The following is a 20,773-nucleotide window of genomic DNA, read 5'->3' as shown; positions in this document are numbered from 1 at the left end:
ATCCGTACTCGTTTTTTTTTTTTTTTTTTTTTTTTTTCATCAAATACTTTGAAAAAATGGCAATGGGAATGTACACATGTATCAAGCCTGTAGCTACGCCCTTGGATGGTATGGTACCTACTCGTAAAAGCGTGATTCTAATTTGTCTGTGTATTTTTTTTTCTGTTTACAGTGCGTTCGTTCGTACGTAGAATTCGAAATAAACCAAGGCGCTTATAGTATTTCATGCCCGGATGCCCAATGCGAGAAGCAAGGCATTATTATGTTGGAAGAAATTGAAAGTCTAGTCAGTTTAGAAAATATTGAAAAACACAAAAGATATCGTTTAAATAAAGGTAAGCAACGTGTTTATGTACTCGTAGGTATATTTTTTTTAGTACAATTTTTTATTATTTTTTATCAACGATTGTTGCTTCGAGAGTTCGATCCATGTAGAGGTGTATGGGCATGGGCGAAGACCTTGAATTAATTTACAATGTTTGTCCACGGGTTTGAGTGTGTGGCTATTATCCTTCGATGATGTGTATGAAGTAACGATACGGGAGGCGTAGGCGTATTCGCGAAAATTACCAGGCCGTGTAATTAGTAAAAAAGCAGCACCGTTGAAACAATTGTCATCGACTTAATGGCTGCGTTAGGACGCCTGGTTGGTCAAATGGCGCCACACAAGGTGTAAAAATAATCTCAATTATACCTTCAATACTTAATTTTAAGTACCTAGTTACACATTGAGCGTGGAAAATGAAAATTACCCGAAATTTTCACGTTTAAGAACGACCTTTGATTGTACTTAACCTGTATTTTGGCTAATATTGGAAGGGATTGTTGCCTTCAGATTTTGACTATGTGTGAGCTTATTTTGCCAACACCAACCATTCACCAGGTGGAGAATTTTTTTTCACCCAATTCGTTATTTTAGAATTGAATCGAGGCATTTGATTACGATACGACGAGAATCAGGGTGTATGAGGGGATAATTAAAGCGTATTCAAATCGAGAGTAGGCGACCAGTAATTTCATTCTGATAGGTGACGGTCGCATTCGTGATTCGATGGCGATGGCGTCGCTCGACGACTCGACGTTCGTTGCTGTCGAGATATAGCACACACATCGCTAATCCCTGTTGACAAGCGAAATTACAAATTTTAAATTTATTCGCAGCGTCACCCTCAGTCTAAAACACTAATAATCGTTTAGAAGCGAAATCAAATGACGTCATCAGTTGTACATTATGTTTATTTATACTACATAAACGGATTATTAAGGATAAAGGCGGCCTGGATGGAAGAGGCAAACAGTGAGGAGGAAAATTTTCAACCCAAATAGAGTGAACAATGTGTGTTGTCGGACGTCGTCGTCGGTGTATGTAGTCGAGATATTCGAGTGAGAATTTGGGTAATGTGTTTTGAAAGGTGTTGTTGCTGTATAACGGTGGCGAAAATTCATTAAAATATGTTCTCTAGTCTGTTTGAATTAAGTTGATATGTTTGAAAAAGGTCGCGTGTGATAATTTTCGCGTCGTTTTGATCGAAAAGGTTACCTATTAAATTGAATTAAGTACGAGTATGTCGAAAAGTGTGTCTGATGGAATGGGAAAAATGACAAATTCTAGAGTTCCCCTTTCCCCTCCGTTTAATTTTTTGAAATGATTTTAAATTCGGCAGAATTTTTTGAGGAAAAAAATTCAAACTTTTTTTGGAGAATTTTATCCGGAATCATGACACTTATTTGATTCGAGTTAATATCATATTTGTACCTCGAAAGACATTTTTGAACTATCAAATCGTCTCCACGTTTTATGTATTTTTTTAAAAAAACCAAAAAAATAAGTTTCTTTTCATTTTTCATTTTTTTTTTTTTTTTTGAAAAATTGGTGCAAAATGACTTTTTTTAAAATTGTAAGTCGTTAAAGCCCTCGATTTTTTGATATTATGTTGCCTTTTGTTAAAATTGCCAAAATAGTCTCCTTGCTTTGGGGGGGGGGGTTGCTAAAATTTAAAAATCCTTTTTTTCGAAAAATTTTTAAAAGTCTTATATTTTTTCTAACAATTATTTATTTGCCTAAAATTCATGCTTTTTTTCGATAAAAAATCACCAAAAAATATCGATTTTTTAGCAAAAATTGCGAAACAAATATTTTGCTTTTTGCTAAAATTGTCCTACTTGCGATTTTCGACTGAAATTTTTACATTTCAGCAAAATTACTAAGAAGCTTCATTTTTTTCAGAAATTACCCAAAAGTGTCAGTGTTTGCAGGAAATTACCTAATTAATGATATCAATTTAAAACACCCCCCAACCCCCCCACCCCCCCCAAAAAGACTTCATTCCAGTAATCGCTAAAAAGTTCTGATTTTCGTTGAAATTATCAGAATTCTGTTTTTGTCAAAAATCAAAGCTTTCAAGTTTATCGAGCGACAACATTTTTTTTCAACATTTTTTAAAACTCATTACCTGGAAAATGGCTGAACCGATTTCGATGAAAAGGCCTGCACGATTCCTACAAAGTACTAATACAACCCTCAATTTTTGGTGAATCATTCATGAACGAATTGATAAATTTTTTGAAAGAACCATTCGCCAGCGAATTGATCAATTCTTTAATTTATGAATCAATTCGTTCGCGAATGAGTCCTTAATACGAATCAATTCGTTCGCGAATGATTCACTAATACGAATCAATTCGTTCGCGAATGATTCAAAAACAAGAGTCAATTCGTTCGCGAATGATTCACAAAAAATAATTCAATTCGTTCGTGAATGATTCACCAAAAATTGAGTTGATGAATCGATTCGTTCGCAAACGAATCACTTATATGAATCGATTCGTGAGTCACTAATACGAATCAATTCGTTCGCGAATGATTCACTAATACGAATCAATTCGTTCGCGAATGAGTCACTAATACGAATCAATTCGTTCGCAAATGATTCTCAATGAAAAGTCAATTCGTTCGTGAATGATTCACAAAACATAATTCAATTCGTTCGTGAATAATTCACCAAAAATTGAGTAAATGAATCGATTCGTTCGTAAACGAGTCACTTGTACGAATCGATTCGTTTGCGAACGAATCACTTATATGAATCGATTCGTTCGCGAACGAGTCAGAGTAACCTATACGAATCGACTCGTTCGCGAACGAGTCTCTTATACAAATCGATTCGTTCGGGAACGAGTCACCTATACGAATCGATTTCTTAGCAAACGAGTCAGAAGTCACTTATACGAATCAATTTGTTCCCGAATGGATGTTTAAAAAAGAGTGGATCAATTCGTTCGTAAAAGATTTTTGTTTTACGAAAAGTCGGTCTTCTCACGCTAAATGCGTGAGAGTTTTTTTTTGTAATGTTTTTGTGTCAATTTTATCATGTTTTCACTTTTTTAAACGCAAATTTTGACAATTAATTTTGCTGGAATTTCATCAATTTGTTGAGTGGGCTGCTCATCATATTTTAATCGACGTTTTGAGCAGTTTTTTTTTACTAAACATCATCAAATTTTTCATAAATTTTGGTAGACTTTGAAAATTTTTATTTGATGATTTTATTGATTTTCTTGTATTTTAGTGCCATTTTTACTTGTTTTAATGTAATTTTATGTTAATGCTGATGAAATTTCATCAATTTTTTGAGATTTTCAGGGATTTAAGTGATATTATAGACATGTTTTGTGCGATTTTTGTTGATTTTTTTCCCAAATTCCAGTGAAATTTCATTAGTTTGTGGTAATTTGAGTTGATTAATGCTTTTTAAAACGCTAACTATTCTTGCCAAATTTTTCCAAATTTCTCTAAAATTTAATCATTTTTTGCAATTTTTAGTGATTTTATTTTTAAGCCATTTGACCAATTTAACAATGTTCTCAGTGGTTTTTTGTGAATTTTTGAAAAATTTTGACCAATAAATAAATTAACTCACTTTTTGAGTTGAAAGTCACTCAAAAACAATTTCAGCTTCGAAGATGCCCCTGGTGGGAAGATACAAGTTCTCATAGAGTGATAGAGAAACTATTTTTTTAATCGTTTTTTTTTCGCTTTAGCTGCTACTCAACCTGCTTTTGGGAAAATGACCTAGTTTTCAACAGAACCCAGTTTGCAGGAATCTGGGACCAAAAATGAATGATCTTGGTGTGGAATGGCTCATTATGTCAAAAATTGGGTATTTTCATTCCCCCTCCCCTATACTTCTATAATTTTCATTCAACTCGGCGTACCAGCAGGACATGCTTCACAATTCACTTGCAAAAAAAATCCTTCGTGTCTTATAAAAAGAGTGAGTGAACAAAGATGTGGACATTTAGATCAGACAAGCCGAGTACATCATATGTCTAACATGAAAAAAAACTTCCATCACCTCATCACATTTGACACACGCGATAAAACTCGCCCTGAAATATGTTTCCATTACACACTTAGCGGGACACAATCGATTGTTGATACTGTGGCGTACAGAAAAAAAAAAGCTTTTAAATCGACTCATCGTTTTGCAACAAGAGAGAATGCGAAAGTATAAAAGAGCGAATTCCCATACACTTCGTTTGTACTCGTAGTATCCCGAAAAACGAGTAATTTCGTTTAAAAACACAAACCTAAAAGCTCCGGGGGATGCTTTCGTTACACATTTCGCGTTGAAATGAGAAATTATCTTCGCCACGTATATTAAAAACGTAGTGTAACTGGGTAAATTCGCGCCATGCGCCGTGTTTTTTCGCATCATTTCATATTTTAGTGGGTCTGGGTATTTCGTAATGGACTGTGCAAACAAAGAGATACAGGTGTCTACGAGTGCGTCCGACCGTCTGTAGACGACAGTAATTGAAAAATTCGATAAGATTTTTCATAAGATTACTTACTTTTACCACACTAATGTGTGTGTTTTTTTTTTTTTTTTTTTTTTTTTTTTTTTTTTTTTTTTTTTTGGAAAAATTCTTTCAACGGAATGTATGTATTTATCTTCTTATAAGGAATATCTAGTCCATGCAACTTTAGTCTTACGTTCGAATAATCTTTTGAAATTCTTTTAAAATATTACCCACATACCTTCTTGAAATGCTTTTTCCGCTCGTATAACTTTGACCATATGAGTCTCAAAGGAACAGAAAAACGAGCCATGTGGGAGCAGAAGTATAAGAAGGTGGGCGATGCGAAGAGGATTTTCGAACGTCTTTCGAAAGATTATTATTATCGTTTCATCGACGATTTGTCAGCTTTCACGAGAGAAAAAAAATCACCCACGTGAGATGGAAGTTTTAGCGTCGTGTTTTTCCAAAACACTGAAATTCCTCTGATATTCGTTCAAGTTTTTCGCGGAATTTAATAAAAATATATAAGTTATCGGTGTCGTGTGATGACAAGTGCTCTATATACATCCACGCTGAATGAAATATCGGCGTTCGATTAATTCAATACAGAAATATTTTTCAACATGTTTTTCACAATAATCAGTTGATTTGTTTTCAAACGAATTGTTTATGTATAAATTGGTTCATGCGAACGAATTGATTCATTTTTAGTGAATCATTCGCGAACGAATTGGTTCATTTTTTGGTGAATCTCGTTCGCGAACGAAATGATTAATTTTTAGTAAATCATTCGGCGAACGAATTGGCTCAATGGTTCATTTTTTGGCGAATCACGTTCGCGAACGAAAAATGATTCATTTTTGGTGAATCATTCGCGAACAAATCGATTCATTTTGAGTGAATTATTCGCGAACCAATTGATTCATTTTTTGGCGAATCTCGTTCGCGAACGAAATTATCAATTTTTAATAAATCAATCGCTAACAAATTGGTTCAATTGTTCATTTTTTGTCGAATCTCATTCGCGAACGAAATGATTTATTTTTGGTGAATCGTTCGCGAACGAATTGATTCATTTTGAGTGAATCATTCGCGAACGAATTGATTAATTGTTGGTGAATCATTCGCGAACGAATTGATTCATTGTTAGTGAATCTCGTTCGAGAATGGAATGATTAATTTTTAGTAAATTATTCGCGAAAGAATTGGTTCATTGGTTCATTTTTTGTCGAATCACATTCGCGAACAAAATGATTCATTTTTAGTGAATCGTTCGCGAACGAATTGATTCATTTTGAGTGAATCATTCGCGAACGAATTGATTAATTGTTGGTGAATCATTCGCGAACGAATTGATTCATTTTGAGTGAATCATTCGCGAACGAATTGATTAATTGTTGGTGAATCATTCGCGAACGAATTGATTCATTGTTAGTGAATCCTTCACGAACGAATTGATTCATTTTTTGGCGAATCTCGTTCGCGAATGGAATGATCAATTTTTAGTAAATTATTCGCGAACGAAATGATTCATTTTTGGTGAATTGTTCGCGAACGAATTGATTCATTTTTAGTGAATCATTCGCGAACAAATTGATTCATTGTTAGTGAATCCTTCACGAACGAATTTATTCATATTCAATAAATCATTTATCATTCTCAAACGAATTGATCAAGTTTCTTTTGATATTTTGATTCATTTTTAGTGAATCATTCGCGAACGAATTTATTCATATTTAATGAATCATTCGCAAACGAATTGATCAAGTGTATTTTCTTTGATATTTTGATTCATTTTTAGTGAATCATTCGGGAACGAATTTATTTATATTTAATGAATCGTTCGCAAACGAATTGATCAAGTTTCTTTTGATATTCTGATTCAGTAACATTGTATATCTGATTCTGAACCCCTCTTTTTTTTAAAAAAGATAAAAGATGTTCATGATGAGAAATTTTAATTTCTGAAAAAACGAACAACCATGACTATGACCATGACCATGGCGATGGGAAAGGAACATGAATGTTGTTTGGCAATAGGGCGAGGAATTTTATTGAATTTTACTTTTCATCATTTTTTGTAGAAAATCCAGAGGCTTTCCGAATGGGTGGGATGTGAGAGGGTTTCTCAAACACTCCACCTGGATTTTTGGAGGAAATTGGGTGAGTTGGAAACAGTTGGGAAATTGAGAGGAAATTTTCAAGAATGAAAAATTTACTTCAGAAATTCAATGAAAGTGTTCTACTCTGTTTTTGAATTTGATTTTCAAAGACTAAAAGGCTAAAAAAACAAAAATATTGCAAATTTTTGATTTTTGAGTTCAGTACCGCCAACCTTGGAATAAAATAATTCAAATTTTTTGTCAAGTAAAAAAGCATCGTTTTTGAACATTTGAAATTATCTGAGATTTTCGTTTCCAACTCTCCCTTCCAAAATAGCTACCTAGCTAATTAGTATTAAAAATACGGGGGGGGGGGGAGTCTGGGGTAAAAACGTTAGAAAATTTCAGTCTCACAACCCCCCCCCTCCCCCTCACCGGCAAATCGCTTCGTCACGCCTCTGAGAAAATCCACTGATAGCCTATTTTAGAGGACGATGCTTAATTCCGACTCAGGCATTGTCACCTTTAGGAATTTTTTCGCTGATCGATACGATATTGAGGTGCACAAATGGGATACACTAAAGTATGTAGGTAATACCCAAGCTATAGTATACGTAAATGGAATCAAGATTTACAAGTTATGGAATTTTTTTCATTCTTTCAATAATACTATGAGTAATACATGTATCGAACCTCTAGGTCAACGTGAATTGTTGATTTTTTATGAATTTATCTCGAGAATATACGCTTATAACTGGTATTTAATTGATATAAATGCGCGATTTAATTGCGATTTTCATTTTTAATTGTGTGTTTGACAGAGGTGGAAATGGATAAAAGTCGAACGTGGTGTCCGCGCGCTGGCTGTGAAACAGTTTGTACCTTGTGTTCGACCGATCGGTGTACCCCGCAAAGTGTGCATTGTCCGACGTGTAATATGGATTTTTGCTCGAATTGCCGAACCTCTTGGCATGCGGGATCGCCTTGCAAGTCCGAAGAGGTCGTACCAGGAGTTACGTTCGATTCGGAGCTGATTAAGTGCTGTCCAATGTGTAGCGTTCCTATTGAAAAAGACGAAGGATGTGCTCAAATGTTGTGTAAAAGATGCAAACATGTTTTTTGTTGGTATTGTCTGGCCTCGCTTGATGTAAGTACGATTCCATTTACCTATCTACTATACTAGCTTTATTTATTTTACGAGTACTCTTCCCTAATGCATTATCAATTTAAGTAAGTACGTAACTCGACGCACTCTTGACAAGAGTGTCAAAAAGGTGACGTATTTGTGCCCAACTCGACTTTTAGATGCTGGTATAATCTTTACTGGTGTACTCTCGTCTGTGCTGTGTCAAAGTTACTTACGCATTTGTCAACATTTACGACATTATTCGGTTTTTAGAGGTTGCCAGAGTTGACGTGTGTGTGGTTGATGGTTAATTTACTTGCGTAATTGTTTGCTGTGTGTGTTTTCAATCAGTGAAAGGTGGTCTGATTTATGGCTCGACGGTGACGATTCGAGAAAATCCTTCGAAAGGCTGTAAAGCTGGTATTCGACTTGAACATACAAGATGTTGCATTGTATGTGTGTGTGATATGCTTCTGATGGAGAGATTTTTGTATCAATAATTGAGTACTTGGAGGGAGGGGATAAGGTCCAAATTTGAAATTCTCACTTCTCGACTACATTATGGAAATTATGTTTTTTCCCACAGACTGACGTTTTAATCGTTGTATCGCTAAAAATTCCCAAATGTGGTGAAATTTGACCATTTGTAGAGAATTTGGGGTTCAGTGGCCAATTTGGGATATATTTTATGAAGAGTTGAGAAACACTGAGTTTTTAAAAAATATCTGTGACTTTCAGTATGGTTTTTAAGATTCACCAATCTTCATAAATTAGTCCCTTACTAGGGTCGTATTCCAACTTTCAGAAAAATGTTTGGACTGAAAATGAAAAATTGAAAGAGAATCCAAAAATACACCTCGGGTTAAATTTCATTAGCTGAATTTCATTTTTCAATTTTTAGTGAATTTTTTAATGAATCCATTCATTACCTATTCATTTGGTTCATTTTCTATCTAGAAAAATCGAGAAATTTGGTCAAATTGAGATAAAAGACTAAAATGGTGCGCCAATAAAAAATATTTTATTATGCTCCCTTCCCCAACATTTGTAATATTAAATTTTTGTGGGGGGGGGAGGGTGTGATCAGGAATAATAAGCTTTTTGTGGATATTTGAAGAAAATAAAAAGATCAATACCACCGATGTAGAAAATTTTCTGGTTATTACCTGATTGGAATTATTCTAAAATCTCTTTCAAAAATAAGGTTCAAAATATTAAAATTATCAGAGAGAAAAAAAATTATAATTTGTGCTCATTTGACTTTTGAGACGTTTTGTTGAAATCAAATTGCCATTCCCTCCAAAAAGAAAAAAAGTAGCCAAAGTTCATTTTAGATAAAATCTGTTTTAAAACAACAAAAACATGGCTAAAACAATGTTAAAACTTGATAAACTATTGTACAACTTACTCAAAATATCAAGAAATGAATAAATATTTCTAAAACCAAACAAAAAAACAAAATCGATAACTTATGAAAAATGATTGGAAAAGATTTCAAAACAATTTTGAAGTACAAAATTTGCAAACAATTAGCTAAATTATTGACTTCTGCGAGAAGAGGCTGGGCTGAGAAAGCAGATGATTTCAAGTTAAAAGTACTCTTATAAAAAATGATTGGTAAAGACAACTTGATTAATGCAAAAATCAACAAAGAGACAACTTAAACGTACCGATGTTTAAATTTAAGTGGTGTTGTTATCGCTTATAAGTTGATCACGTTCTTTGTAAACTTTTGAAAGTACAGAGCCAGTACGAAATCGACCTGAAAATCTATTTCTGCTGGTAGGAAACTCTTTCAAATTGAGGGGTCTCAAAACATCTGTCAACACTACTCCCCTCGGAACGTGCAGGTTTTCAGCAAGTTGCTTTGTCACAGGACACGCGTAACTTAATCCAGGCATGTTGGTGTTTTTTATATCATCCCAGCCTTTAATTTCTTCTTCAACCCTGCATATTCGGCCTGCTTCTTGCCCCGAGGCAGGATTATTATGGATGATTATGATTGTTTGGAATATTGTACCGTCTGTGAAGAACTCATCTGTGTAGTCATACTCGACTAGTCGGTATAGTTTTTCAGGGATAGGGAACTCGCGGATCTGTTCATTTTCATAAGCAATTCTTTGGCGTTCTGTGGGGTCCACTTGTAAATCACCCAGTGCGCCGAAAGTTATGTCCAATTTTTCAGGAAATACCTAAAATAGTAATAAATGTGTTGAAATTGAAGTGAGGAACCTTGTAGCAAAAAGTACAGTTAGTTGGAAATAAAAAATCACGCCTTGCTTTTTTTTCATGAATTATTAGGTAAATTTTTCAAACACCGAGTGCTCATCATCAGGTTTAGTTTGATATTGAACGAGAGAATAACATTTCTCAGCTTATATAGTGCGCAAGGGTGTGATTGTTCAATGAGAGAAGTGGTTGTTTTGTAGCTTGAACAACTATAAGGAGTATAGTGCACTAGAGTATGGTTGTTCAACGGGTAGTGGGGTTTTGTAGCTTGTATAGTGCATATGAGTGTGGTTGTTCAACATAAAGTGGGCGTGGTTACCTTGAAAAACCTGTAGTTGTAGGCGGGGATGTGGTAAGAGTTCGGTATTCCCACTACTTGCTGAACAACCACACTCTTGTGCACTATAAATAAGCTACAAAACATCCACTTCTTGTTGAACATCACGCCGTGTGCGCTATATAAGCTAAAAAAAAACTTGGTTCTCTTCTCTTGTTCAGTAGCGAACTAAACCTGATGATGAATACTAAAGCTTAGCTATTAATAATTTATTGTAAAAACTAAAACCAGAGGATTGTTACTTCTACGTTACTTCAAAATGTCAATTTTTTGTTTCCGAAGTGTGATTAAATTAATTTCTCACTCGATACAACGAATACAAAAACAGGTCGATATGTTTGAGTATTCCTTCAGCCACACTTTTCCACATGAATGCGAAATTTAGATAGGTGCAGGTGGCAAGTCGACTTGCCAATGTGTGGAACATGCGCATTGGTATTATTTGAGTATTCTGTAAAATATCTCCAACTGGTTGGTAGCTGGGTTGAGCGTTTGCAACTTTGCCATTTCCTAAATAGTAAACTGTGCAGGTATCGATGGTTATGGTCCTATGTATATAATAATTAATAAGGTCTCTTGTGAAGAATATCTTTCTCTGATTGGGATTGACTGTTATGGTTAATACGTCTATCCAATAATAGTCCTTGAGTAAAAAAAAGTGAAATATATTCATAGTAGGTAGGTATTTTTGTGATCCTGTTCAAAGTTTACAACTAGTTTTGAATTTTCATTACCACAGTTGATGGGTGTTCGTCGTAGGGTTTGATTTTAAATGAAACTTTTACTAGGTTATTGTCGATGGGTATTATGGTGTCATCAACATTATAGATGGATTCTACGGTGTCATCATGAGGAATTGGTCTTGGATTTTTATCTGGTTCTCCATCAATTACCTAAGCGTAAAGTATGATAAATTAGTAGCGTGCTTCTAGATAAAAAATATAGGTATTCAGATACTTACCTTTCTATATCTGAAATAATCCCAGCTTTCTAATTGAGTTTTACCAACGCCATGAAATAGCTATTAAAAAAAGAAAAAGTATCAAGTTGATATAGGTAACTTGAGTCATTGTTAGGAGTATTTTGAATAACAGAAATTTTCATCAACCTCGTAACCAATATCATAAGATTCCATCCGTTTGTTCCAAGCCAACGTAGGTGCTAGCTGTGTTTCACAAACTGTACCTATTCTGGTTGTGGGTGTTTTCTCATCATAGACATCCTTTAAGAATACACCATGTCCTTCAATAGCAATCTTCTCGTTAACAATGGAATCTGTTTGGTAACCTGGGTAAGCTGCGCAAGCGGTTATGCAAAGATCGCACACCACGTAATCGTAGTAGACAGTTTCCAAAAGTTTCTTCGTGCTTCGGTCAAAAATCAAGGCTGTGGAAAAAGTCGAGCTTTTTGATGAGTTTCTTTTTCATCGTCTCATAAAGGATGGAGCCTAATTAGAAATTATGGCAAAATGATCACCACAAGATGTAGGAAAAATTTCAAACCTGTAGGTCAATGCATATAACCTTCTCGGCAAGAGCTCAAAGTTTGGAAAATCTTCACACAACATTTTTCATGTTTTGAAATGAAAATATCAATAACTATTATTTTGAGACCTCTTAAACTTGTCAAAAATGAACTTTAAACTTTTCTAATGGTTTAAGCGTGATGATGTGGAAGTTATAAAGACATCAAGAGACCACTTAGATCTAAAAAAACTCAAACTTTTGGAAAATTCTTGACACTTTTTAAGCGTTGAGCCCTCGTTAAGGAGATGAAACTCTGACTTGAGAATTTGAAATTTTTCTTACGTTTTATGTGGATATATTCAATCATTTTTTTTGTACTAGGCTCCATCAAATTTAGTAATTAACATTTTGTAATATTACCTCTTTCTGCACATTGTATTCTTGCCACATAACTGGAACACCAAAGTGTAATGCAAATTGAGATAAATCTCAACGAATTCATTTCGCTCGAATTGCCAAACGTTTAAAAACTGATTCAAAAAATCCTGGTTTGAAATTACTTCAACGTAGGTCGAACTTGATCAAGTAATGATTTCGGTATTGTTCGTTTCGATGAAAAAATGAACAGGTAGTCTGTCCCCATACTTGAAAAACAGTTGAATAAATATAAGACGTTGATATGACGATAGATTTTTTCATATTTAATGGCTAAAAAATTAGTATGGAATGAACGCACGTAACTTTCGAATAGTGAATTCGGTATGTGAATAATCTGAATGTAAGTTTATTTGCAAAAATATTATCAAAAAGTGATGAATTAAATAGAAAATTTTTTTGAAAACATTGAAAATAATTTGATCCTGTATTCCTAAAATCAACAATTTTTCAAACTCAAAAATCATTCTGAAGGCTGGTTGAAAAAAATATTTTGAAAACTTTCAAAAAATTTGATTCAAAACTTTATTCCCAAAATAAGCAACTTTTTTAATTCAGAAATTATTTTAAAAGTTGAAAAAAATTAATTCCATGTTAAAAAAAAACTTGGAAAAAACTTCGAAAGATCTTGTTAAAAATCAAACTCGAATCATCCAAAAATTCAGTTACCAAAAAAATTCAAATTTAATTAATTAAAAAACAAAAAAAAAACATAACCAAAGTTTTAATCTCAATACTATATACCTACATATTCTTATTGAAATTTAAATTAAATTCAAGCTGCTACATTTGGATCTTTTACATTTGCTTCTTCCAATTTCATTCTACGAATCATCTCACTTACATCCTCATTGTTGAAGCTCTCAACAGACATATCTGGATCCTTAATTCGTTTAAATTCTTCACGAACTATTAAACTCACATCAGCATAACCAACAGTTCCAATTTTATCTTTGACATGAGGCAATTGATCCAGTCTGAGATCTTTTATTTTTGGTAAAGTTGCCACATTGATCCCTAATTTCTCATAAATCTTTTTTGTCAAACGACACACGTAAGTTTTTCCAGGAATTTCAGCACCTATATTACTTATATCTTCCCAGCCGTGTAAATTTTTGATGCAAATTCGTTTCGGAGGTAATTTGTAATGAACGGCGTTATGGATCACAATGACAGCTGCATAGATTTCATCTTTTAAACGATATTCGACTCGTCGAAATATTATTTCTGGGACTGGATACTGTTTGAAGAGGTGATGCTCTGATTCAAATCCTTTCATCACTTTATCACGGATTCCCTTCAATATTCCTGTCACTCCGAAAGTTATATTAACTTCAGAAGGCCAAATCTGAAAATGGAAAATATTTCTGACTCCCATTTTCTTTTTTTTGTAGTACAAATATTATGTATTTTGAAGTCTGTTGATATTCCTTACTCGATAAAAAGCGTATAAAAACAAATCGACTTTTTTCAATTGCTCATTTGCAATGGTGTTCCAAATGAATGCAGTGTTCAGATACGTGCAGGTAGCTATTCTGGTCCAATATGTGTGGAACATGTGGGTGGGTATTATTTGAGTTTTTTCTAGATGGTGTTTGACTTTTTCTGTTTTGTCGGATTTTTCATTGAATTTAGTCGCATACTCTTCATATCCTGAATAATTTTGAGATCACAGTAAGGAATACTCGTAAGTAGTTTGAATTTGTATTAAGAGGTTGCTTTTTGTATTTATTTACCCAGGATTTCGAGATTTTCATCGATTGGAGTTTCATCTTTTTGGCCTCCGAAGTAATAATTTCTGCAGCGAGAAATTTTCCGAGTTTCTTCGAAATAATTATCATTTATTGCGTCTTTTGTAAATGCGATCATCCTGTTTCGTGCAAGATTAAACTCTGTGATTACTAGCACTTCTATGAAATAGAATACCTGAAACATTAGTTGGAAAGTTGTTCATTAAGGTACTCTCTTGAGATAAGTTCTGAGCATATTGTCGATTATTTTGTATGTAATTACAAATTTAGGGTTATCGTTTTCTTTGTTTTTCACTTGAAAACTGAAACTATCGTTGTCGTTGTATGATTGTATTTCTTTGTTATTTGGGGGTAGTTTTTGATTTCTGTCTGGTTTTCCATCGATGATCTGTGGGTACCATATTTATTTGAACATTGTGATGTTGAATTTTTAATAAAAGAATAGAATTAATGGAACTGAAATTGTCATACTTACTCTGATGTATTTATCATAATCCCAACATGGTAAATTTATTTTTTTTTCTTCATCATAAAACAACTAAATGGAAAAAAATCGAATTAGACTTTCAAAATTATTCGTTGAAGATTTTTTTTCTATGGAAATTTCACCTGACCTCAAACCCAATTTCGTACCCCTCCATTGATTTATTCCAAACTATCGCAGGGGTTGGTCGTTTGTCACAAATGTCAATCTTCATTTTTTCAATTTGGCAGTTTTTGTATACATCTTGCAAAAATATACCATTTCCAGTAATGGAAGCATACTTGTTGATTATGTTTTCTTGCTCTGAATGTGGAGAAGCCGGACAGGCAGCAACGCAGGTGGGGAATTTTTCAGATTTTTTTCCAGTGTTCATTTCCAGTAATTTTTTGTCTTCGTAATTGAACAGTAGAGCTGTAAAAACCAATCAGTTGGGTGATTTATTTCATGGTTGGTTATATGTGAGAACTTTGACTTTGGTCATAGGGGAAGAGGAGATGATGGAAAATTAGAGAGGAGAGAGAGGTCATAGATTCTTTATGGATTTTAAAACAAATTCCGGTATGTTCAATCAAATAAGAATTTTAGGACAGGTATTAGGCACATTGATCACATTGGGCTGAATCCAGCTTATGAAGATTGTTACATTTTATAAAATCAATTTGATGGAAGTTCCAACTGACATTGCTAATGGATCAAAATCAAATCGATCAAATGGGCCGAATTTCATTGAATTTTTTTGTGGTTTAATTAATTATATTCATTTATAATGATAAATTACAGACAGCATTTGATAGGCAATTGTATTACCATTTTCCAAGGAATAGACTTCTTCCACCAATTCAAAACACCAAAGTACTATGCAAAACACTACAACTTTCAACGAATCCATGTTATGAAAAAACTACACCTATACCAATTTTAATGGAATTTGAAATCAAGAACTGCGTATATCGATCCAATTGACAAAGCTTTCAGCATTACGTGTCTCCCTGTGCGCCTGCAAAAATCATTTGTGCAAACATCGTGTGAGAAGTCAACACAATCCAAGATACAGGCACATGAATTGAAAAAAAAGTGCAAAATCAAAATGTAAAAATCACATAACATCAGCGAACATTTCATTGCGAAGATTTTTTTTCAAAATACAGAATTCCTCAGTCATAATAATGTATCGATAATTTTGATGAAATCTTCCAGCATCACTTTATAATTTACCAACCTTTTATGATCAATTTGCGCTCTGAGGCATAAGTACCGGGTCATGTAGATTGGTGTGGTTAACACGGCCCTTCAAGTACCCCCACAAAAAATGCTGGTGCCCTCATATGGGGTAAGCGTGCTGGCTAAGTAAAATATATCAAGTGAAAGAGTAGACAATGTAGACATGGATCATGGATCACATTTCAAGTCTTCAACTAATATTTTTCAAACTGAATCCCTTTTTAATTCTAAAGTAGCAGCATGTTGTCAATGCTAAATGGTATGGGCTGATTGGAATTAGGATTTAAAACCAAAGTGATTGACATCTGTTGGCCAAAAGCGGAACTAATGAAACCATGATCATGGTTATGTTTTACATGAGTTCTTATGAGAAATTTCACAACTTCAAAAAATGATTATAAATTCACCAAATCAGCTGGTGTTTTTTTTTGTTTCAAGTGAAAGAGCATTTTTTTTCTACTTCAGCTGAACTCTTACTTCTCAGATTAACTTATTTTTAAATATGTACTTACTTGAAAGCTGCAGCATTCAAGACGTCTTTTTAAATGTACAGTATGTGTAAAAGTGGCTCAATGTTATAACTTATAACGCTTTGAAAAAAAATAAGTTTGTTTGTGTACAATTTTTACATGATCAATATTTTACTTTGAAGCATTCAATGATGGATTGCTTCACTGTTGGCCACTCAGGTTTATCCAGACCACACCCTAGTCTTGGTACCGCTATCTTTTTGATCTTGAGTTGGTTTCATTTGGCAGCAAGTGCTTCCATCATTGTTACAAATTCCTTCATTGACGGCTTATCATTGTACTGTTCTTTGGTGATGGTGTAAAGGATGTAATCACCATCTTTTTTGAGCTCAACTACTTCACCAACCTTAGCACCGCTTGACTGTAAGAGTGTCCTGGTTACCGAGGGCTCGTTTGAACAGGAGCTCAATGCCCTTGGACATCTCAAAGTCTCGACTGACACAATGGGCAAAGGCAAACTGCGGGTATTGTCTCATCAGATCATCCTCTATTTCCTCCAGGGTGAAGATCCCATTTGATTTGGTCTGTATCTTTCCCCAGTTGGAGTGTTGGATTTTCTTTTCTAGTCCCTTCTCAGCTCGTTTGAGGACTTTCTCCACCCCAGCCGAGGTTATTTGGCCCATCTGTAGGTAATCGACATAGGGCAGTAGATAACCCACAGAGGCTGGTCCAACTGGGTGGTAGAATCTCTCTTTTATCCCTCTTAGTTCAATGTACTGCATTGTGAGTTGGTATACAACATGCGTGATATGAAAATATCAGAGACTAGGGATGGCCCAGTTCACCATCAGTGATCAACTGATCCATCGCCTTGTCAACTATGTTACATGCCACATTCTGGTTTTCAATATCAGCAAAGTGTTTACCAAGAATCGATTGTGGACTAATAGGACTTTTGTATATGATTTCCCCCAAAATGATCTATAGGGACTGATAACAATTCTAAATGAAACTCTCTGGTTAGTACTTCAGGTCGAGTGCAAATTTGTCGTAATGGCAAAGTTATCACCAACACTATTAAAAAAAGAAATATGGGCATCTTCACTTAGTCACTCTGTGTAACATCTGGTCCACTTTTTCTGTACCTTCTAATAATCTAAAATGCTTCCAAATTTCAAGTCTGTAGGTTGCTCCGTTTCCAAATTGTGAAGTTATATTAGAGATGCTACTTTGTGATATGTCAGGTCTTGTATTTGTGAAGAGTGAAAATGAATAAACGAAGAAAATGGCTTAGATAATCATGAATATAATATGTACTTAGTATTACAATTACCCTAAAAAGTGAGAAATATTTTATAAAAGTGATGGGTTGTGTTGAAACTCCCTGAATCTGAAAAATTAAGGACAGTGATTGGAAAAATTTACAGTTTGGTACAGAAAAGAAATCAACTTAAAACTAGCTTAAATCTAAAATTGAATTTTGTGGCAACTAAACTCAACAATGGTCTTAATTTTTAACCTATTTCTTCAAATTTCTAAGACGATTAAATTCATCAAGCACTTCATCCTGTACATTAATGTAAGATCTATCTTCATCTGATTCGTTAACTTTAGGAAAGTGGATCAAACTGAAAGGTGATCTAACATATTCCTCCTTGAATCCGAGTTGATCTATTACTTCTTTTGACATGGGGCATGTGTAACTTGTTCCAGTAGTTGTGCCGGTATCAGTAATGTTCTTTACTTCGTCCCAACCTAGTACTTCGTCTGTAGCTGAACAAATTCGATCCTCTGGTTGTACAGGTTTTAGATTGTTATGAATTACAATGACGATCGTATGAATAAATCCTGTTTCGTGGACCCACTCAACCATTCGATACATTATTTTGGGAACGGGATACTTGAGAAATATTTTATTTTCCTTATCTCGTTTTAGTAACTTGGGATCGATTCCCTCTGATTTGTATTCATTTGCCACACCGAAAGCTATCTTGATGTTGGAGGGCCACAGCTGAAAATGAGAAAATTAAAACTCGTTTTATTTTTTATCAAATGTCCACTTATTCTGCCCTTATACCTAGGTTATATCATCAGTATTTGACCATTTCTTACTTTATATAAAGCATACAGCAACAAATCGACTTTCTGCAATTGACCATTCGCAATACTGCTCCAAATAAATGCCACGTTTACATACATGCAAGTGGCAAGCCTGCCTGGCAATGTGTGCAACATGTGCATTGGTAATATTTGTGTTTTTTCCAAACGATTTTCATCTACTGGTTGTTTGGAAAAAATCCAATCGAAGATACTTTGGCGTTTCAATGTCGAAATCTGAGAGCCAACGCTTAAATAGTAATTGTCACACTGGGATGCTACTTGTTCCTTATGGAAATAATCATTGATAATGTCTGTTGAGAAGAAAATTTTCCTCGAGTGTGTGGAAGGATTCAGTTCAACTGTCATTACGGGTATCCAATAGAATACCTGCAAATTTTATTTTTAAATATATGTTCTCGGATATTATATTTTTGGAAGAATCGAAATTTAAATATTTTAAAACTTAAGTTACCATTATTTCAGTTTGTTCGCCTTGAACTTTGAATTTTGAATTTGGCGGTTCCTGTTCGTAATATGTGCTTATGTAATCGTTATTAACAAGTGCTCTTTTCTCTGTATTTGGTTCTCCATTTATAACCTACATGAATTTATTGGAAACATGTAAGTAGTCTTATGTATAGGCTAACTGCTGCATTTGCACCCCTGCAGTAGTGCCAGTAGGTGCATATGTAATTATAGCGTTTAAAATGTTCAAATTTTCACCTTATTCAGTTCTTCATAAATCTGGAAACTTAATGTGACATCTCCTTCTTTATAAAACAACTATAAAAAAAAGGCAAAAATACTCCAATACGTGAACAGAAATTTTTCTTTAAATACTTACATAAGTAATGAGTAGTAAGTTAAGATATCATATTATGTAAAATGATAAATCAAAACTAACCTCATAACCAATCTCATAATCTTCGTCCATTGTATCATAAATTATTGACGGAGTTGGTAAATTGTTACAAATCTTTGTTATTTTCTTTGGATTTTCTGCATCATAGACTTGTTGTAGAATCAGCCCATATCCGCTTATTGAAACTTCTTTCACTAATCTCGAAGAATCAGGACAAGCGGTTAAGCAGGAGGTACATTTCGCAGAATCATCGTTGTCATTGACTTCCATAAGTTTTTCGGTTCCATAATTGAAAATTAAAGCTGTAAAAATGCGAAATTTGATGAAACATAAGTCATAAAACATACCATCTGATGAATGTTTTTTAAATTACGTTTTTGTTTCCACGAATGCACTTTTGCTGTGTAGTAGCAACACCACAGTGTGATGTAATAGGAGAAATATCTGTACGAATTCATTCTATCACTTTAGTAAAGTTCTTTTTCACTGGTCGAGGAGGTTTTAAAAACTGGTAGTAGAAAAATGAATTTTGAACTCGAGAAGTTGATACGTTGGTGCGAACAGATATGTACTTTACAGATGTCTATCTGACTCAGAATGCTGACAGATGATTCGTTCGCATGAAAAATCAGTTGTGTAAATGTAATAAATTGATGTCTCTAAGTATCATCGAATGTTGTGAAGAATTTGAATGCTAGGGATTGTATATGCGTCATGGTTTGCGAAGATGAATCAACTTATCATATTGTAAGCGTGAACAATTCAGTGTTGGATTTTTGAATAGGTACCTACTTCATCTACCTAACTATCTGCCATAGGACCGTGTACGGGAAATTCAAGCCCTGAGAGAATATGAGACGAGCAAAAAAAAAAAGGCTCAGCAGCAGATCACAGCATTAAAATGAAAATACAACGTTATTCAACTAATTTTTTTGGTGCCATTTTGGTGAAAACAGATTTTTTAAGACTGGTGACCCCTTAGAAGACCTTCAAAAAAAGCTCCAGCTTGAGATACCCCTCTCCTCTTCACAAGCCTCTTCTACGGACATACGATGCAGTACCATGAGCATTGCATGAAATAATGAAACATCAAAGATGAACTTTTCTTGCTGAAGAAACCCCCCTTTGGGACTTATTGAATATGTTGGCAAATTTTAGGAGATCACGAAGATAGGTTGAAAAATTTGGGTAGAATCTGTATTAGAATGGTCCTTTTTTTAAATCAAAATTTTTGACATTCTTAATTTTTCATAGAACTCAACATTTAATAGTTTTTCCCACTGTCAGGCATATGACAATAGGAATAATTGCACCTCTCCCTCCCCGGTCGATCCTCTGGGACAATTTTTTTCTTAAAGAGGACATCCTAATGAACAGTTTGAAGCAA

General features: G+C 34.2%; 4 protein-coding genes across 6 annotated transcripts in view; 1 reads left to right on the top strand and 3 right to left on the bottom strand.

The window, feature by feature from the left end:
• LOC135847171 (uncharacterized) overlaps positions 1-20,773 on the top strand; it is a 354,358-nt gene that overhangs the window by 219,827 nt on the left and 113,758 nt on the right. For all 3 annotated transcript variants that reach the window (XM_065366607.1, XM_065366606.1, XM_065366608.1), the window contains 2 exons: positions 173-335; positions 7,727-8,052. In XM_065366607.1, the coding sequence (XP_065222679.1) occupies positions 173-335; positions 7,727-8,052 (489 nt within the window). The remainder of the gene's footprint in view (positions 1-172; positions 336-7,726; positions 8,053-20,773) is intronic.
• Positions 9,203-12,565, bottom strand: LOC135846798 (uncharacterized). The gene is made up of 6 exons (XM_065366080.1): positions 12,484-12,565; positions 11,706-11,893; positions 11,559-11,618; positions 11,332-11,490; positions 10,902-11,240; positions 9,203-10,223 (listed from the first exon to the last, which is right to left on the bottom strand). The coding sequence occupies exons 1-6, from the start codon at positions 12,563-12,565 to the stop codon at positions 9,714-9,716; spliced, it is 1,338 nt and encodes a 445-aa protein (XP_065222152.1). The 3' UTR covers positions 9,203-9,713.
• On the bottom strand, positions 13,274-15,473 carry LOC135849029 (uncharacterized). Its single transcript, XM_065369167.1, has 6 exons — positions 14,864-15,473; positions 14,725-14,787; positions 14,512-14,637; positions 14,235-14,424; positions 13,934-14,151; positions 13,274-13,846 (listed from the first exon to the last, which is right to left on the bottom strand). The coding sequence occupies exons 1-6, from the start codon at positions 15,104-15,106 to the stop codon at positions 13,274-13,276; spliced, it is 1,413 nt and encodes a 470-aa protein (XP_065225239.1). The 5' UTR covers positions 15,107-15,473.
• LOC135848895 (uncharacterized) lies at positions 17,766-19,963 on the bottom strand. The gene is made up of 6 exons (XM_065368979.1): positions 19,760-19,963; positions 19,429-19,688; positions 19,248-19,307; positions 18,997-19,122; positions 18,537-18,911; positions 17,766-18,435 (listed from the first exon to the last, which is right to left on the bottom strand). Exons 1-6 carry the CDS (start codon positions 19,842-19,844, stop codon positions 17,944-17,946), a joined length of 1,398 nt encoding a protein of 465 aa, XP_065225051.1. The 5' UTR covers positions 19,845-19,963; the 3' UTR covers positions 17,766-17,943.

The sequence above is a fragment of the Planococcus citri genome, chromosome 5, assembly GCF_950023065.1.
Source record: "Planococcus citri chromosome 5, ihPlaCitr1.1, whole genome shotgun sequence".
Taxonomy (NCBI): domain Eukaryota; kingdom Metazoa; phylum Arthropoda; class Insecta; order Hemiptera; family Pseudococcidae; genus Planococcus; species Planococcus citri.
This window is presented reverse-complemented; position numbering and strand designations above follow the sequence as displayed.